This window comes from Panicum virgatum, chromosome 1N (assembly GCF_016808335.1).
Source record: "Panicum virgatum strain AP13 chromosome 1N, P.virgatum_v5, whole genome shotgun sequence".
NCBI classification, from domain to species: Eukaryota; Viridiplantae; Streptophyta; class Magnoliopsida; order Poales; family Poaceae; genus Panicum; species Panicum virgatum.
In genome coordinates this window covers 51,952,872-51,967,165 of record NC_053145.1, presented here as the reverse complement: position 1 = coordinate 51,967,165, position 14,294 = coordinate 51,952,872, and the positions used below count along the sequence as shown (strand labels likewise).

The 14,294-nt window shown below is 46.8% G+C and overlaps 1 protein-coding gene across 1 annotated transcript; it reads left to right on the top strand.

Annotated features, from left to right (window-relative positions):
* The first annotated feature begins 5,432 nt into the window (after positions 1 to 5,432).
* LOC120656542 (wall-associated receptor kinase 3-like) lies at positions 5,433 to 9,315 on the top strand. Its single transcript, XM_039934667.1, has 4 exons — positions 5,433 to 6,567; positions 6,657 to 7,166; positions 7,600 to 7,752; positions 7,834 to 9,315. Exons 1-4 carry the CDS (start codon positions 5,655 to 5,657, stop codon positions 9,072 to 9,074), a joined length of 2,817 nt encoding a protein of 938 aa, XP_039790601.1. The 5' UTR covers positions 5,433 to 5,654; the 3' UTR covers positions 9,075 to 9,315.
* The last annotated feature ends 4,979 nt before the right edge of the window (positions 9,316 to 14,294 follow it).

Sequence of the window (14,294 nt, the reverse complement as noted above, 5' to 3'; positions counted from 1 at the left end):
GTACAAGCCGAACGCTCACATACCTCGATGAAGATCCCGCTGGACCTAGAGCATAGCAAGCTCGAGGTCACCTCCCCTGCGTCCTCAGCGGGTCCACCTTCTGCTCGAACAGGTTCTTGTAGAGGTGAACGATCGTAGTGGAAGTAGTGGTACTGGATCGTCCTCCTGAGCTGAGGTAGTCGAAACAGAAGGGGCCGGAGCCTGCAGCCGGCGCAGTAACTCCGGATCATCATCGGCACCTGAGGTAGAGCTCCCCCTCAACAAGTGATACCTAGCACAAGAGAAGCTAGGACACAAGAAAATAGCAAACACCAAAAATCCAGAGCAAAACTCAAGCAAACGATTAGGTGTTAGTCAAGCTACATGCAAAAGTATACCAAAAGACACTCTAGAACATATCAAGACAAAAGATATTCCTTGAAAAGTCTAAAGGCACTCAACAACATGAACCAAGGCAGCAAGACTATATGAAGAAGATACTTGAGCTAGCAACCAGACCTAAGGAGCACAAGCTACACAAGCATGAGGGGAACTGAACAAAGCACACACCCTGAGCTAGAAAGAGTCATGACAATATGAAAACCACAAAAACTAGCATACAAAGTAGCTAGTCCACCATAGCACAAGTACAGACCTAGCAAGCAGAGCAAGTATGAGATAAAGAATCTACAACAAGTCACAAGCAGAAAGTGTACAAAGAACTCAAAGAGCAAACTCAAATGTACATATGATACACAAACCAACACGGACTATCCACCAGCCTTGGAGAACCATCAAGTCTTGATCAAACCTGCATAAGACCAAGATCCATGGAGCACTTGTTCTCCAGGCCTCCAACCTGCATCACCATCGAGACAAAGGAGGAGCAAACGTCTCGACACTGGGGTTAGCAAAGTGAGAAGCAAACCAGTGACGAGCCATTTGCTCTACAGAAGGGTAACCAAAGTCAGGAAAAGCGTATCCCCTGTCCCGTCTACTGCGAGGCTGACGATCACCACCGCGAGGAAAGCGTGGAGTCTCAAAACCTCCTCCAAAGCCTCGGTCCCGTGGTCCATAGCCGTACTGAAAACAACCAGGAGCATGACCGGCAAAGCGACCACCTGCTGGAGCACGGTAACCACCACCGCCTCCCTGACCTACACCTACACGGCGCGCCCTAGCATCCCGCCTATCACCACGCCGAGAAGATCATGCACCCGAGCAGAGTACATGTCCGCGTTCAGTCTCTCCTGCTCTCTCCTCACAGCCCGCTTCCTCCTGAAGCAAAACTCCTCCAGGTGACCTTCCCTGTCACAGAACTCGCAGTGGTACCTCACCTCACGGTTGGGAGGTGGAGGCCTAGCCTGCGGACGGGGAGGAGTAGCCCTCTTCTTCTGGGCAACCTGGGCTGTGGCAGCAGGGAGCGTGTCGAGAGAGTTCCTCAGCTCATTGGGCTTTGGAACCCAAACCTGCTTCTGCGGAGGTGCTTTCGGTGGTTCTTTAAGCACACCATCCGCGGGGTCAACAAGCGAAGGCTGTGTACTCGTGCTAGCAGTGTTTCCAGCAGCCTTGCCAATCTTACCATACAACCTGTCAAAGTCTGACTTCGTGTATGTGTAACCGACCCCAAACCCATCACCACGCTTGAACTGCTTAATCATCATGCCCAACTGCGGCTCACTGCTAGAAACCCAACTCAGAATCGCCCTAAGATAGGTATTCTCATTCTCCAGGTTGGCTTTCTCTACCGCAAGACTATCCAAATCAGAGATCAAACCAGGGCAAACAGAGCAGTCAATAGGTGGGCTAGACTCTACGACCTTAGTCTTTCCAAAAGACTTGATCAAAGCGTTCTTCTCCTCTAGCTCCAACCTAAGCGTGGGACAAAGCTTACAAGCGCCAAGCAAAGCAGGTCTAGATCTAAGCTCCTCTAGTTCACAAACAATAGTAGCAAACTTGGACTGCAAAGAAGCTAGATCAGACTTGAAAATAGGACACTCCTCACATTCAAACACATCGCTAACAATAGGAGCATCCTTAACCAGTTCTAGTTCATGCTTGGCCTTAGCGAGCTCATGAGACACGTCAGCAAGCGAAATCTTAGCAGCATCTAAGTTCACGACGTTCTCATCATGCTTGGCACGGAGAGCAACAAGATCGTTCATGTGAGATATGCAGCCAGCGCACTCATCCTCACTAGACTTCTCCCTAGCACAAGCCAGCTCAGCCCTAAGCTTTCTACGCTCTCTAGCTGCTTCCTTAAGCAGCCTCTTCTGGTTGTCGAGAGCGGCGTACAACTCCCTAACCTCTGTATCAAGCAGGTCGACCGTGGAGTTTACCTCTGAATCGCTCTCGGATCCAGGAGAAGAGCCGGAGTGCGTCGGTGTAGCATGTCCACCCGAAGACGCACGAGCACCATCGGCTTCGCTCGCCATGGTGCAGAAGCTCTTGCGTCGACCGGCCGCCAAGCAAAGGCCGATGAAGCCGGTGGCTTCCTTGTCCCGCTTCTTCTTCTTCTTGTCGTCGTCGTCGGAGGTCGGTGAAGAAGATTGGTCGGTGTCGGAGCTCTTGTCGAGGTCGCTGAGCTGCGCCAGGAAGGCCTTCTCCCGCTTCTTGGCCTTGTACTGGAAGCGCTTCTTGAGCGACTCCTTGTCGAAGCGTCCTCCCCGGTCACGACTGCGGTGCTTGTGGCGCCGACGCTCCTTGTTGGAGCCTCCCTCGTCGCGGTCGCGGTGGCAGTAGTAGTCGAATGAGTTGTTCTGGCCACCGCCGGACTTCTTGGGGCAATCGGCGATGTAGTGGTTCAGGTCGCCACAGTTGTAGCACCCGGGGTTCTTCTTCCTCTGCCTGTTGTGGTAGACGCGCTGGAACTTGCTGATGAGAAGGCACAAGTCGTCGTCGCCCAGCGTCTCCAGCTGCTCATCTGAAACAGAAGGCAAAGAGGTAAGAGAAAAGCCAAGAGCAGAGTTAGCGTTAGAGCTCGATCCACCTGGGCCAGTCACAAGAGCGACGCTCTTGGAAGGAGGGGCACCATTGAGCTTGGCTCGTGTCTGGTTATCCACCTCCGTGGCCTTGAGCTTGCTGAAAAGCTCGTTCACGGTTAGAGTCTCATAGCCTGCAGACTCAATGATCGTGTTCACCTTGAGATCCCACACAGAGCGGTCAAGTGCATAGAGCAACTTGAGAGCCTTCTCGTGCTCTGTGTAATCAAGGGAACCAGCAGATCTGTTCGCATTGACCTTGTTCACAATCGACTGAAAACAACTAAACATCAGGTCAATGCTCTCACCCGGCTCCTGTGTGAAGTTCTCGTACTCACGCCGGTGAGTCTCGAACAGTCTGGCCTTCACTTGAGGTGTACCCTCGTGGTAGTTCTCAAGGCACGTCCAAATTTTGTGGGCTTCCTGAAAACCCTGGACGCGTGAGAACTCCGCACGAGAAACGCCAGCGAACAAGGCATTGACAGCCTTGGCGTTAGCCTCGTGCTGGGTCACCTGAAGAGGCGTGGTCCGAACAGCCAGCACCACGTAAAGCTGGTTCGTGGTAATCTCCCAGACATCGGCTCCCATGCTCTGCAGGAAGGCTCTCATGCGAACCTTCCAGTAGGCATAATCCTCACCGGAAAACACCGGGATCTTACCAAGACTCGCCATGGTCGCTGAGTGGTTTTCGAACCGGTTAAGGTATTGAAAACCTCAACCAAGCTCTGATACCAATTGTGGGACCGAAGCCGGCGACCAGAGGGGGGGTGAATGGGAGCCGATCAAAATTTCTTCCGAAATTCAAACCGTCGGCCTATATCCCGAAAATCACCCAAACCCTCAAGAGTTCTGGCCAAAGTTTGGAATAGCTATGGAAAAACTAAACCAACACAAAAGGCCTCGAACGAGCGAGCGAAAACACAAAGCAAATCGGAAGCGAATCGGGAAAACTGCAGAACTGATCTGCCTGGACCGGTCTGACCGGTGCGCTGGACCGGTCTGACCGGTGCGCTGGACCGGTCTAACCGGTCTTGCCTACCGGTCTGACCGGTAGCACCCAGAAAACCCCCGAGAAATTGGATTCAAACGTTGAATCTCGAGCAAACGACCACGAAAATCGATGAAACTTGGGGGATTGCTTCGCCCCTACCCCGTGAACATATCCCCAAAAGATCTCGTCCTAAAGATCAAGGAATCGTGAGAATTATGGGGGAGATCAAAAGGGATTGGGGTTTTCTCAAGAACTCAAGAACAGCAATTCAGGTGCTCTCGCGATTTCAGGACATTTAGCACTTGGCTAGAGAGATCAGAATCGCCACAAAGAGTCCAGCAAACCACGAATCAAAGAACTTGTCTCCTCCAAACACTAAATACACCAAAAGAGGAGAATTCAAGTCCAAAGCGCGAAAGAGGAGGGGGAGGACGAGAACTCAGCACACAAGAGTGAACTCATCAGATTCAAAAGCCCTGAGGGCACGAGGAGGATAGGGCCTCCTTTCCCAAACAAATCCAATCCAAGATCTCAACAATCCATGATCAAAACCTACTCTAAAGAGAGGAACAGAGGGAGGGAGACACAGGGGCGGCGGCCTGGAGAAACAGAGAGTCCACGAACAGATTACAAAAGCCGCAATTAACCTAACACAAGTGAAGGGGTATTTATACTCACGGGACCGGTCAGACCGGTACGCTGGACCGGTCAGACCGGTTGGTTAGACCGGTCAGACCGGTGCCAGGGACCGGTCAGACCGGTTGGCCTGCAGCACCCCCTGTACACGATCTCATCCGACGGCCGAGGTTCTTTCTTCCAAACGAAGTATTCTCCGCGATGCCGCCGTCTTGATGGAGATCCAGTCCGCGGTTTTGGAGGGTCCGCGAAACCCGGGTAGGTGGCCGGTTTTGAGAAAACCGCCAAAACCTCACGCGCGGGAAGATTCCCGCCTCCGCGCCGTGGCGCTAGACGCCGTTCCCGCCTCGGCTTCCTGATGGCCCTAGACGCCGCCCGACGCCCGTCACCTCCTCGCCCGCGGCGAGGCCCTAGACGCCATCGACGCCCGTCGCCTCCGTCAGTCCCGAGACCGACGCCCGTCACCTCCACGACTTGGCGTCTTCAACCGCCGTCCGCCTCCTTGGTTTTGTGGCGCAAACCAAGAAACCCGCCTTCCGTCGCCGCTTGCGCCCTCGATCCAGGAGTGGACGCCACAGTTGCCGCCCGGTCCGAGCTCCGGTCCCGGCTGCCCTTCACCGCCGTCCACCGCACGGTCCATCGGCCACAGCACCTCCACGGCAGCTCCCCGTCAACACTCGACGGCCGTGTACCTGCAATCCAAAGACCAAGCGCACGATTACACCGCACGGTTGACAATTCACTCATCACAAGCAGGATAGAGTACTCTCGTTCCTCACTTTTCATCTTGCAGATCGCGCACTGAGATGGATAATTGGATACCGAACTTCCAGAGGCGACCGCAAGGTTGGACGAGCCAAGCGTGACGGACCCGGCCGGCGGCCGACGACTGCGGTCTGCGGGTCAGCGACTCTGCTCATCAGGGACGCCTTTATAGTTTATACAGCATCTACGCATAACGCATGCACGGAACCTGCTTTGTGTTGCTGAATTGTGTAGGCGTAGTTCGTTCCTCGTAAACCCAAACACCATCACTGCACCACGCTGACAAGCTGATTGGCGTAGCGATGACCTCGGCCAGAGTGATAGCTTGCGCCATGGCTTCCGTGCTAGCGTGCTTGGCTGCCATGCCGCCTGCATCCGCAGCCACGGGAGACGGAGGGATACTGCATATCCCTTCGGCCGCCTCACTAGCTCACTGCCCTTCCAGCTGCGGCGACGTCAACATCTCCTACCCCTTCGGTATAGAGGCCGGCTGCTTCCGGCAAGGCTTCGAGGTTTCCTGCAACCACACCTCTCAACCTCCAAAATTGTTTCTGGGTAACAGCACAACTCAGATCACTTACATAGATGAGGATGAATCGGTTGAGAGCCCTATGTTCTGCAACATCATCTTGGGATCAGGTACAAACAACTATAGTATATCCTGGGAAGCCCCGGCTAAGGGTGTAACTATCCCCCGCGAGTATAATACTTTCTACGTCCTTGGCTGTGATTTCGATGTCAACTTGTTTGATCATGTGGGGAACCCTATCGGCTCCTGCATGAGTAGGTGCCGCGGCAAGGTACTGCCAAATCAAGGGTCTTGTAATAATACTGGTTGTTGTTCCATCAGTTTACAACAGGACATCTCAGGTTTTCAGGCAACAATTGTTCGGGCTGATGGTATGGCAGCACGATCAGATTCTATGCACTCTGGCATCATGGCTTTAATGTCTTCACAATATTACGAGGGCAATACCACTTATCTTTTCTCAAGCTGGACAAATACAAGCAATATTCCTGGTGGTTTCCTTGAGGTTGCGATCATAGACCAACCAAGCTGCCAAAGAGCTCAAATGAACAACGCTAGTTATGCTTGTGCAACCAACACCTATTGTGCAGACGCATCATATGGAGGTTACGCCTGTAACTGCAACAATGGTTATGGCAAAGCCAATAATCCTTACCTTTTGGAAGGATGCCCGCCGCAAGGACAAGGTTCTCTCCCTGTTTGCTTTCCTCTAAAACCTGAAATATTTAACTTCAATTCTCTTGTTCTTACTCTCCGTTAATCTATTATGGAGCAGATTACAACCCCAGACCTAAAGAACAATGCCTGATGTCATGTGGAAACATGAACATTCCCTTCCCCTTCGGGCTCGAAGATGGTTGCTTTGGAAATGAAAGATTCCGGCTTAATTGTACAGCAGCAGGTGAGACGCTTTTTAGCATAGAAGGTGCATGGTATCACGTGACTGGTGTGTCAGTAGAAGATGGGAATCTGACAGTTAGGAACATGCTAAACAATGCAAGCGCGGAAGAAGTGATAATAACTAATACCGGCAACGAAGAAGCACTAGAAATCACGGGTCCTTTGGAAAATCAACTTGTTTTTTCTTTGGAATATGACATTATTATAAAGTGGGCAGTGATCAATTCAACTTGTCAGCAAGCCATGCAAAATAATACCAACTACGCATGCCGCAGTGGAAACAGTTCGTGCTTACACGTAACGCACGGGAAAATATTTATGGGGTACCGTTGTAATTGTTCTTCCGGCTTCGAAGGAAATCCATACATAATGGATGGCTGCATAGGTTCGCTCCTCCACTTTGCCCTCATGTGTGGACTACAGACTTCAAACACTGCTCATGTTTGGATAATGAAAACTTTATTTGCTTCAAGATATTAAATCAAGATGATAGACCTTAAAACACTCCCAGCCTCTAGTAATGTCTAAAAACTTCGATTAATCTGACATAGTAGTTGCATTTTGTAGACATTACAAATTAGATCATGAAAACGTAAAGAGAGGTGCATCTGTTTTAGTTGCTACTTCCTTCATTACAAATTATAGGTCGTTTTGACTTTTCTAGATATACAATTATATATATATATATAGGTGCATAGGAAATGCTATATATCTAGATAAGTTAAGTTGACCTATACTTTGGAAAGGAAGGACCAGTTTGTAGCTATCGCCCCTTCACCACCATCATATGCTAAATGATCAATGGATATTATCTACAGACATTGATGAATGCTCACTGCCAAACAACTGCAGTGGCATATGCCAAAACTTTCCCGGAAGCTATACATGCACAAGCTGCCCTCGTGAAAAAGAATTTGATCCGACAAAGAAACAGTGTGTTACTTCTGCAAAGAACCGCAATCTTGTCCTTGGTAAGTCATAGCAAAGCAATCCCGGCCCCTTGCAGTTACAACTAGCAAACTTTCACGTGCTTGTCTATACACTGGACGCAGGTATTGCCATTGGAATCGGTTGTGGCATTGGCTCTATAATTTTTGCATTCAGTGTAATTTTACTTGCCAATAAGTGGAAGAAAGGCATGCAAAAGAGAATTCGAAGAGCATACTTCAACAAAAATCAGGGTTTACTGTTGCAACAACTAATTTCAGAAGAAAATGCCACAAGCAAAACAAAGATATTCTCCTTGGATGAACTAGAGGAAGCCACAAACAACTTTGACCCTACTCGTATCCTTGGCCGTGGAGGACATGGCACAGTTTACAAAGGGATTCTATCTGACCAACGTGTGGTGGCCATCAAGAAATCTAAAATTGTGGAGCAAATAGAGATAGATCAATTTATCAATGAAGTTGCTATCTTGTCTCAAATTATACACCGCAATATCGTGAAGCTATTTGGTTGTTGTCTTGAATCAGAGGTGCCCTTGCTTGTATATGAGTTCATATCCAATGGTACACTCTATGACCTCCTTCACCTTGATGTTAGTTCCAAGTGCTTGCTAACATGGGATGACCGCATTAGGATTGTGGTAGAAGCATCAGGAGCACTTTCATATCTGCACTCTGCAGCTGCCATACCAATTTTTCTCAGAGATGTGAAGTCCTCCAACATACTGCTAGATGATAACTTCACCACCAAGGTTTCTGACTTCGGTGCTTCAAGATCTCTTTCACTTGATGAGACTCATGTGGTTACAATTGTCCAAGGAACATTCGGTTACTTGGATCCAGAGTATTACCATACTGGCCAACTAACTGAGAAAAGTGATGTATATAGTTTTGGAGTAATACTTGTTGAACTTTTGACAAGAAAGAAACCAATTTTTATCAATGATTTAGGTGCAAAACAAAGCCTATCCTTTTACTTCGTTGAAGGACATCAGGAAGGGTCTCTTTTAGGAATACTGGATTCACAAGTTTTGGAAGAGACAGACCAGGAAGAGATTAATGAAATTGCCTCACTCACAGAAGCATGCTTAAGGGTTAAAGGAGCAGAGCGACCAACTATGAAAGAAGTAGAGATGAGGTTGCAATTCCTAAGAACAAAAAGGCTAAGAAAAAGACATTGTTTACATGAAAAAGATGGAGATATTGAGCCTTTGTTATGCCCAGAAGCTAAGAACCCACATGAACATATGAATATTGTCAATGCTGCCCATATAACACATCAAGGGATGTCAGGGTGCTACAGTCTGGAGCAAGAATTTGCATCTTCATTTGAAATGCCACACTAACTATGTCTGTGCAAGATAACCACCAAGCGCTTTCTTAGGCATTGAACACATCTAGGATACCATTTCATGTAGTAAAGGATCACATTATAGCTAGCTTCCTTTAATTTACATCAGACTACATCACCTAGATACATTTTACGTGTATGATCGATGTATTGTAACCACGCGTCTTGTGCACTTAATTGTGTAAGATGCATATAAGTACAACACGAGTCACCGTATTAGAGACCTGGCTGAATAAGAAAACAGTGGTGGTTGTCATTGATCCAATAATAATTTGATGTCGACTGCAAATGGTAAGATCAATGATTCCTGTATGCACCTGACTTGTATATGATTTGAGCTGCAACATATTACGACACCTTTTTTGCTAGTATTAGCATGACTACTATAAATTGACGCTCACAACACTGAAAGATTTGACAAGACGAAATCAGGACACTTATAAGAACTTTCTCTTCTGTTGCATGTCTTTTCATGACAGTATCAATTGCACCGTAGACAAGTGCTGAATAGAGAAGTTCAGAACTCTATTGTTAATAGTACATCAAGCAATATATTCAATTGAGATGGCCATGTGCCAAGGGAGCGTACCGATTCGGAGACATTCAGTAGGCATGAGCGTGGGCGTAGCGAAGAGGAGGTCCCGAGCCGGAAGGGAACCTGTGTCCCGCCCTACCGACTCCCCTTGGTCTATTGATGTTGTGGCGACTTGTCGATTGAGAAGAGCAGCGCTGGGTAGAGTCGGCATTGAGGACAAGGAACGACAGGGTACGGGTACCACCACTCCACCACGGGTGCATGGTACCAACAACGAGACATTCGGGCTCAAAAGGATATTGCGAGATGGGCCACGATGCGTTGTTTCATTCAAAGGATGGCCCATGAAGGAAGAGCTGCCTCTCCACCCAACCAACCAAAGCGATCCTGTCGCATGCCTGCCCATCTGGGCCTCAGGTGGCTTCCTTCTTTTGCCCATCTCCTGTCCTGTGGAGTATTTTCAGCGTAGTACCGGCATTACAAGTAGATTACGTGGTTTGACTGAGTTGCTGTCTTATTTCAGTTTAAAAACATCAGCTTTAACGTTCCACGTGAATAGGGAGTGGGATTTTTAATTTAGGGAGACTTTGTATGAGCATTTCATTCACTCGACAAATCAACTCTCACATGCGTACAAAATATTTCTCTTAGTATTTTTTATTGTACAAATTATTATGTGATGTTCCGAGAGCAGTGACGTGTAGCCTTGTGCTCTGCAGGTTCGGCGAGCAACGCATCTCGATCAACCTAGCATCCGGCCAATGACCTTTGCGTTTCGATCGATACAGCTCGGCATCTTCAGCATCTGTTTCTAAGTAGTAGTACGCTCTAGAGTCTAGACTCTGAGTCAGATGTGTGACACCAACTTTTGTTGTCCATATTGGAGCATGCCACTATGCCAGCTGCCAAGCTTGCTCGTAGGATATAAATTTCATACTGTAGACATCGTAGTTGCTACATACAGGACAAGTTGTGGAAAACTTGTGAGGTTCTGATCCATCGATGACTGCTAGTTTACGTGGACCATATGGCGGTTTTATTCAGTCCCTTGTCCGTAATAAATTACTCCCTCCGTCCCAAAATAATTGCACATCTAGAGTTTGAAATTTGTCCCATAAAAATTGCTACTTTGACCCACCTTTTATAAAAGACAAGAGTATCCAGAATCTTCTTATAGAAAAGACAAGACAATATCTGGATTCTTCTCACAAATGACAAGGGGTATTTGGTAATTTCACACCATATATTGGTTTCCGTGTCCAGTCCTAGAAATGCATTTATTTTGGGACGGAAGGAGTATATCTCTAGCATCCCTATCACTCCTGCTGTAAGGATTGCGATATGTATGCACAGGCTAACAATAGATGTAATCGTTTTTCGAGTGCATTTTATTTTCATTTGAGACGGATTTACAGTCAATTTCAGCTGCTCACATCATGTACATATGACAAGATTTCATAGATCAATGCCAAGTCGTCAAAATGAATATAAATTAAATGTGAAAATTGCGTAGTAATACAGTGAAATGTGTACACTTATATAGCTAGGTAAGGATCAAGTTCGCCCCTGGTGATTTTATTTTAAAAGTTTTACTCCCTGGTGAGGTTTGTTAATTGGATGGAAAGGTTTAGCTTAGCTGATGAGTAGGAGCATATACAGTGCAAGTAAAGGGTGACATGATGTTTCTAGTTCAACCAGTAAAATCATGGAAATTAAAGAAGCATATCATATATAGTATGCAGGTTGATTTTGGTTTGAATATATATATTATTGCGAGTTTCCTAACCAACATTTTGATTTTCAGCCATCTTATTAGTAGTTATGGTTTTGTTGATAGAGGATGTTTTTACAGAAAATGATTAGCAGTAGAAAACAATTTCCAGCAAACCGCACCAGTAATCCCTTTAGATAATGTATACAGTACTGCTGAGATACGTAGCCTATGTGCGAAAAATCTTTTAACGGCAAATAGATGCCCAATTTCTTTGTTTTGATGGCACATAACCAAATAAATTCCCCAGCATAAGTCACGAGATTGGGTCCTGGTTGAGACCTAAGTGTGGAAGAATTGCACGTCAACAAGTCACTAATTCATAGTAGTAGTAGTGAAAATTCAAAGTCTACCCTGATAAACTCACTTGCTGTAGCACTGTCGCCCTCAAAGACTTATTAGCTCGGAGCACCAACACTAAGAACACACGCAGACAATGCAAGCTGATTGGTGTAGCGATTATGAGCTCGGCCAGCGTGATAGCTTGCGCCATGGCTTTCGTGATGGCGTGCTCGGCGGAGGGATACTGCATATCCCAATTGCAGGTGCCAGGAGTCGATCCCTGACTGATAGGTATAACCAAGAATCATCTCCAGAATCAGCATGCCTCCACTAGTGAAAACCTGTGCAAAAATAATCTCCATAGAGCTTGATCCACGCGCTCATGACTCATGAGAAAGCTCTATGATTTACTTTAATTTGTAATCTGCTCCGAATGCGCTTTCCCCAAGCTTGTTTTGTTCAACACAGTTGTTGGTTGTCGATTTCAGGGTGGTAAAAGTGAATTGCAGAGACTGTAATAGGGGCAAATTCAACCAACATATGAAGAGGGTGCTTATCTCCCTTCTCTTCTTCTTCCTCCTCTTTTTCTTCATTCTTTATGGAGAGGGATTTATAGATTATCCATTAATCTTGGGGAGATAGGGGGCTGGAGCCCCCCCCCCCCCCCCCCTATTGATTGACCTTGTCCATATGGTCCTAACTAACTAACGTGGCTTCATTTCAGGCATGGGGACCTCGTTGATGGATGTGGAGCTGGAGCAGCCACCATCAGCCTCAGTTTTCCGTTGCCCAAGACAGACTCAGTGGGTGCCAGCAGCATCACGGTCGTCATGTGGGGACCAAGGTCGGGGTCGTCACACAAAGGAGTCCGATGTGGATGCATCTCAGCAACTGCCGCCGCCCGGACATTAGTCATCCAAGAGAAACAGCACACGTCGTCCCCTTGGCTCTAGTGCCTCCAAACCTGCTCAGTGTTCATGACCGTTAGCACGTTAGGCACTTTTTTTTTTGAAAAAGGGGCAAGGGCAGGAGCACTGCCCTTTCATTAAGGTAGAAAGAAAGTGGAGTGCATGGCGTGTTCTAATTCTGAGACTAAAACTTACACATTCCAGGAGCGTACACGAATGCCGAAATGGATTCCAACAGCAGCGTGACAAGAACTTTGCATGCAAGCTTGCAAAACAATGCACAATAATGATTTGAACATACCCAAACATTCTAAATCAAGTTCGGGAACCTGCACCTACGTACATCTGCTTGGGCTGGCAAACGGCAGCTGCAGCCGAAGTTACTGCAAAAAAAAAAAACAAATAGGCTCAAAAATTTTATGTGAAACATGGCGAACAAAAGTTTGTCCCTTCTCATTCTGCTGCTACTGTGTTGCTATTTCTCAAGGATATATGGGACAAAAATTTAAAGTGAAATGAAAAGTTTATAAACATGAAACAACTCATAAAAACTCAGACAACAAATATTCGTACCATGCCACCTCCCACTCTCCACCACACTACCTCTGGTATTTTAAATTGTGGAACAAATATTTTGTACACGAAGAGCTAATTTATACAAACCTACGGAACAAAAAAGTATGGCAGACGAACAAAAAGACAAAAATCCACATTGTGTTTGTGCAGGAAAGATAATTCAGTTTAAGCAAGTTTTTAACTATTAATTGACGAAGAGGGAGAGCGCGGTCAACAGGCGGTTTTTTACGGACCAGTCGTAATGTTTCCGGGGTCCAAATTAAAGCAACAGCTAGCACACACACGCTCGAAATTCACATAGTCACATCTTGATTATTGGTCTCTTCGGCCGGCTTCCTGAGTCATCCAGACCACACACTTAGCCCTCCTGAGTACGCGATTAGCGGTCACTACACGTTCAACGCGAAAACGAAACTGTGTGTACCTGTTGGGGAGCAGTGACGTGTAGTTCGTGTGCTCTACGTACTGATCTGGCGTGAGGCCAAATTAATTAATTAAACGACCTTTTAGCTCTGATAGGTACCGGTCGGCATGTTCTAAATCTGTTTCTAGCTACTGCATGCTAGACTAATATATATGATTGAGATGACAGGTAACTTACCTGGACCATGTTTTCAGTCCCTTGTACCGAGCTGTAAGAAAAGGGATATGCATAGATCTGAGACGACGATTCTTCCTTTTATTAGCTCGAGTACATTTCAGCTGCTCACATCGCAGATGTTTACTCGTGAGAAGATTCCACAGAGCAAGTGGTACAGTCAGTCCACCGCTGTCAGTTGATATAAGTTAGCATCATGGTTAGCAAATAGTTAGATGAGGTTATGGTTAACCAGAACGTTTACCTTAGGGCGATATATATATATATATATATATATATATATATATATATATATATATATATAGTCTATTCAACACCCCCGCCCGCACCGCCGAACTCCGGCGAGTAAAAGCCACTCAAGTTTTTACTTCCTCCCACCAGCATATGAAATATTAATGCTTGTAATAAATTCGCCAAAATCAATGGAGATAATTTTACGGTCCAAATACTACATTTTATGGTGGCATGCTGGGACTGGTTTCTGGATAAAACATACTCCATTAATTGCCATTGATTGCTATCGCCTTCTTCTCCCCAATCCCACC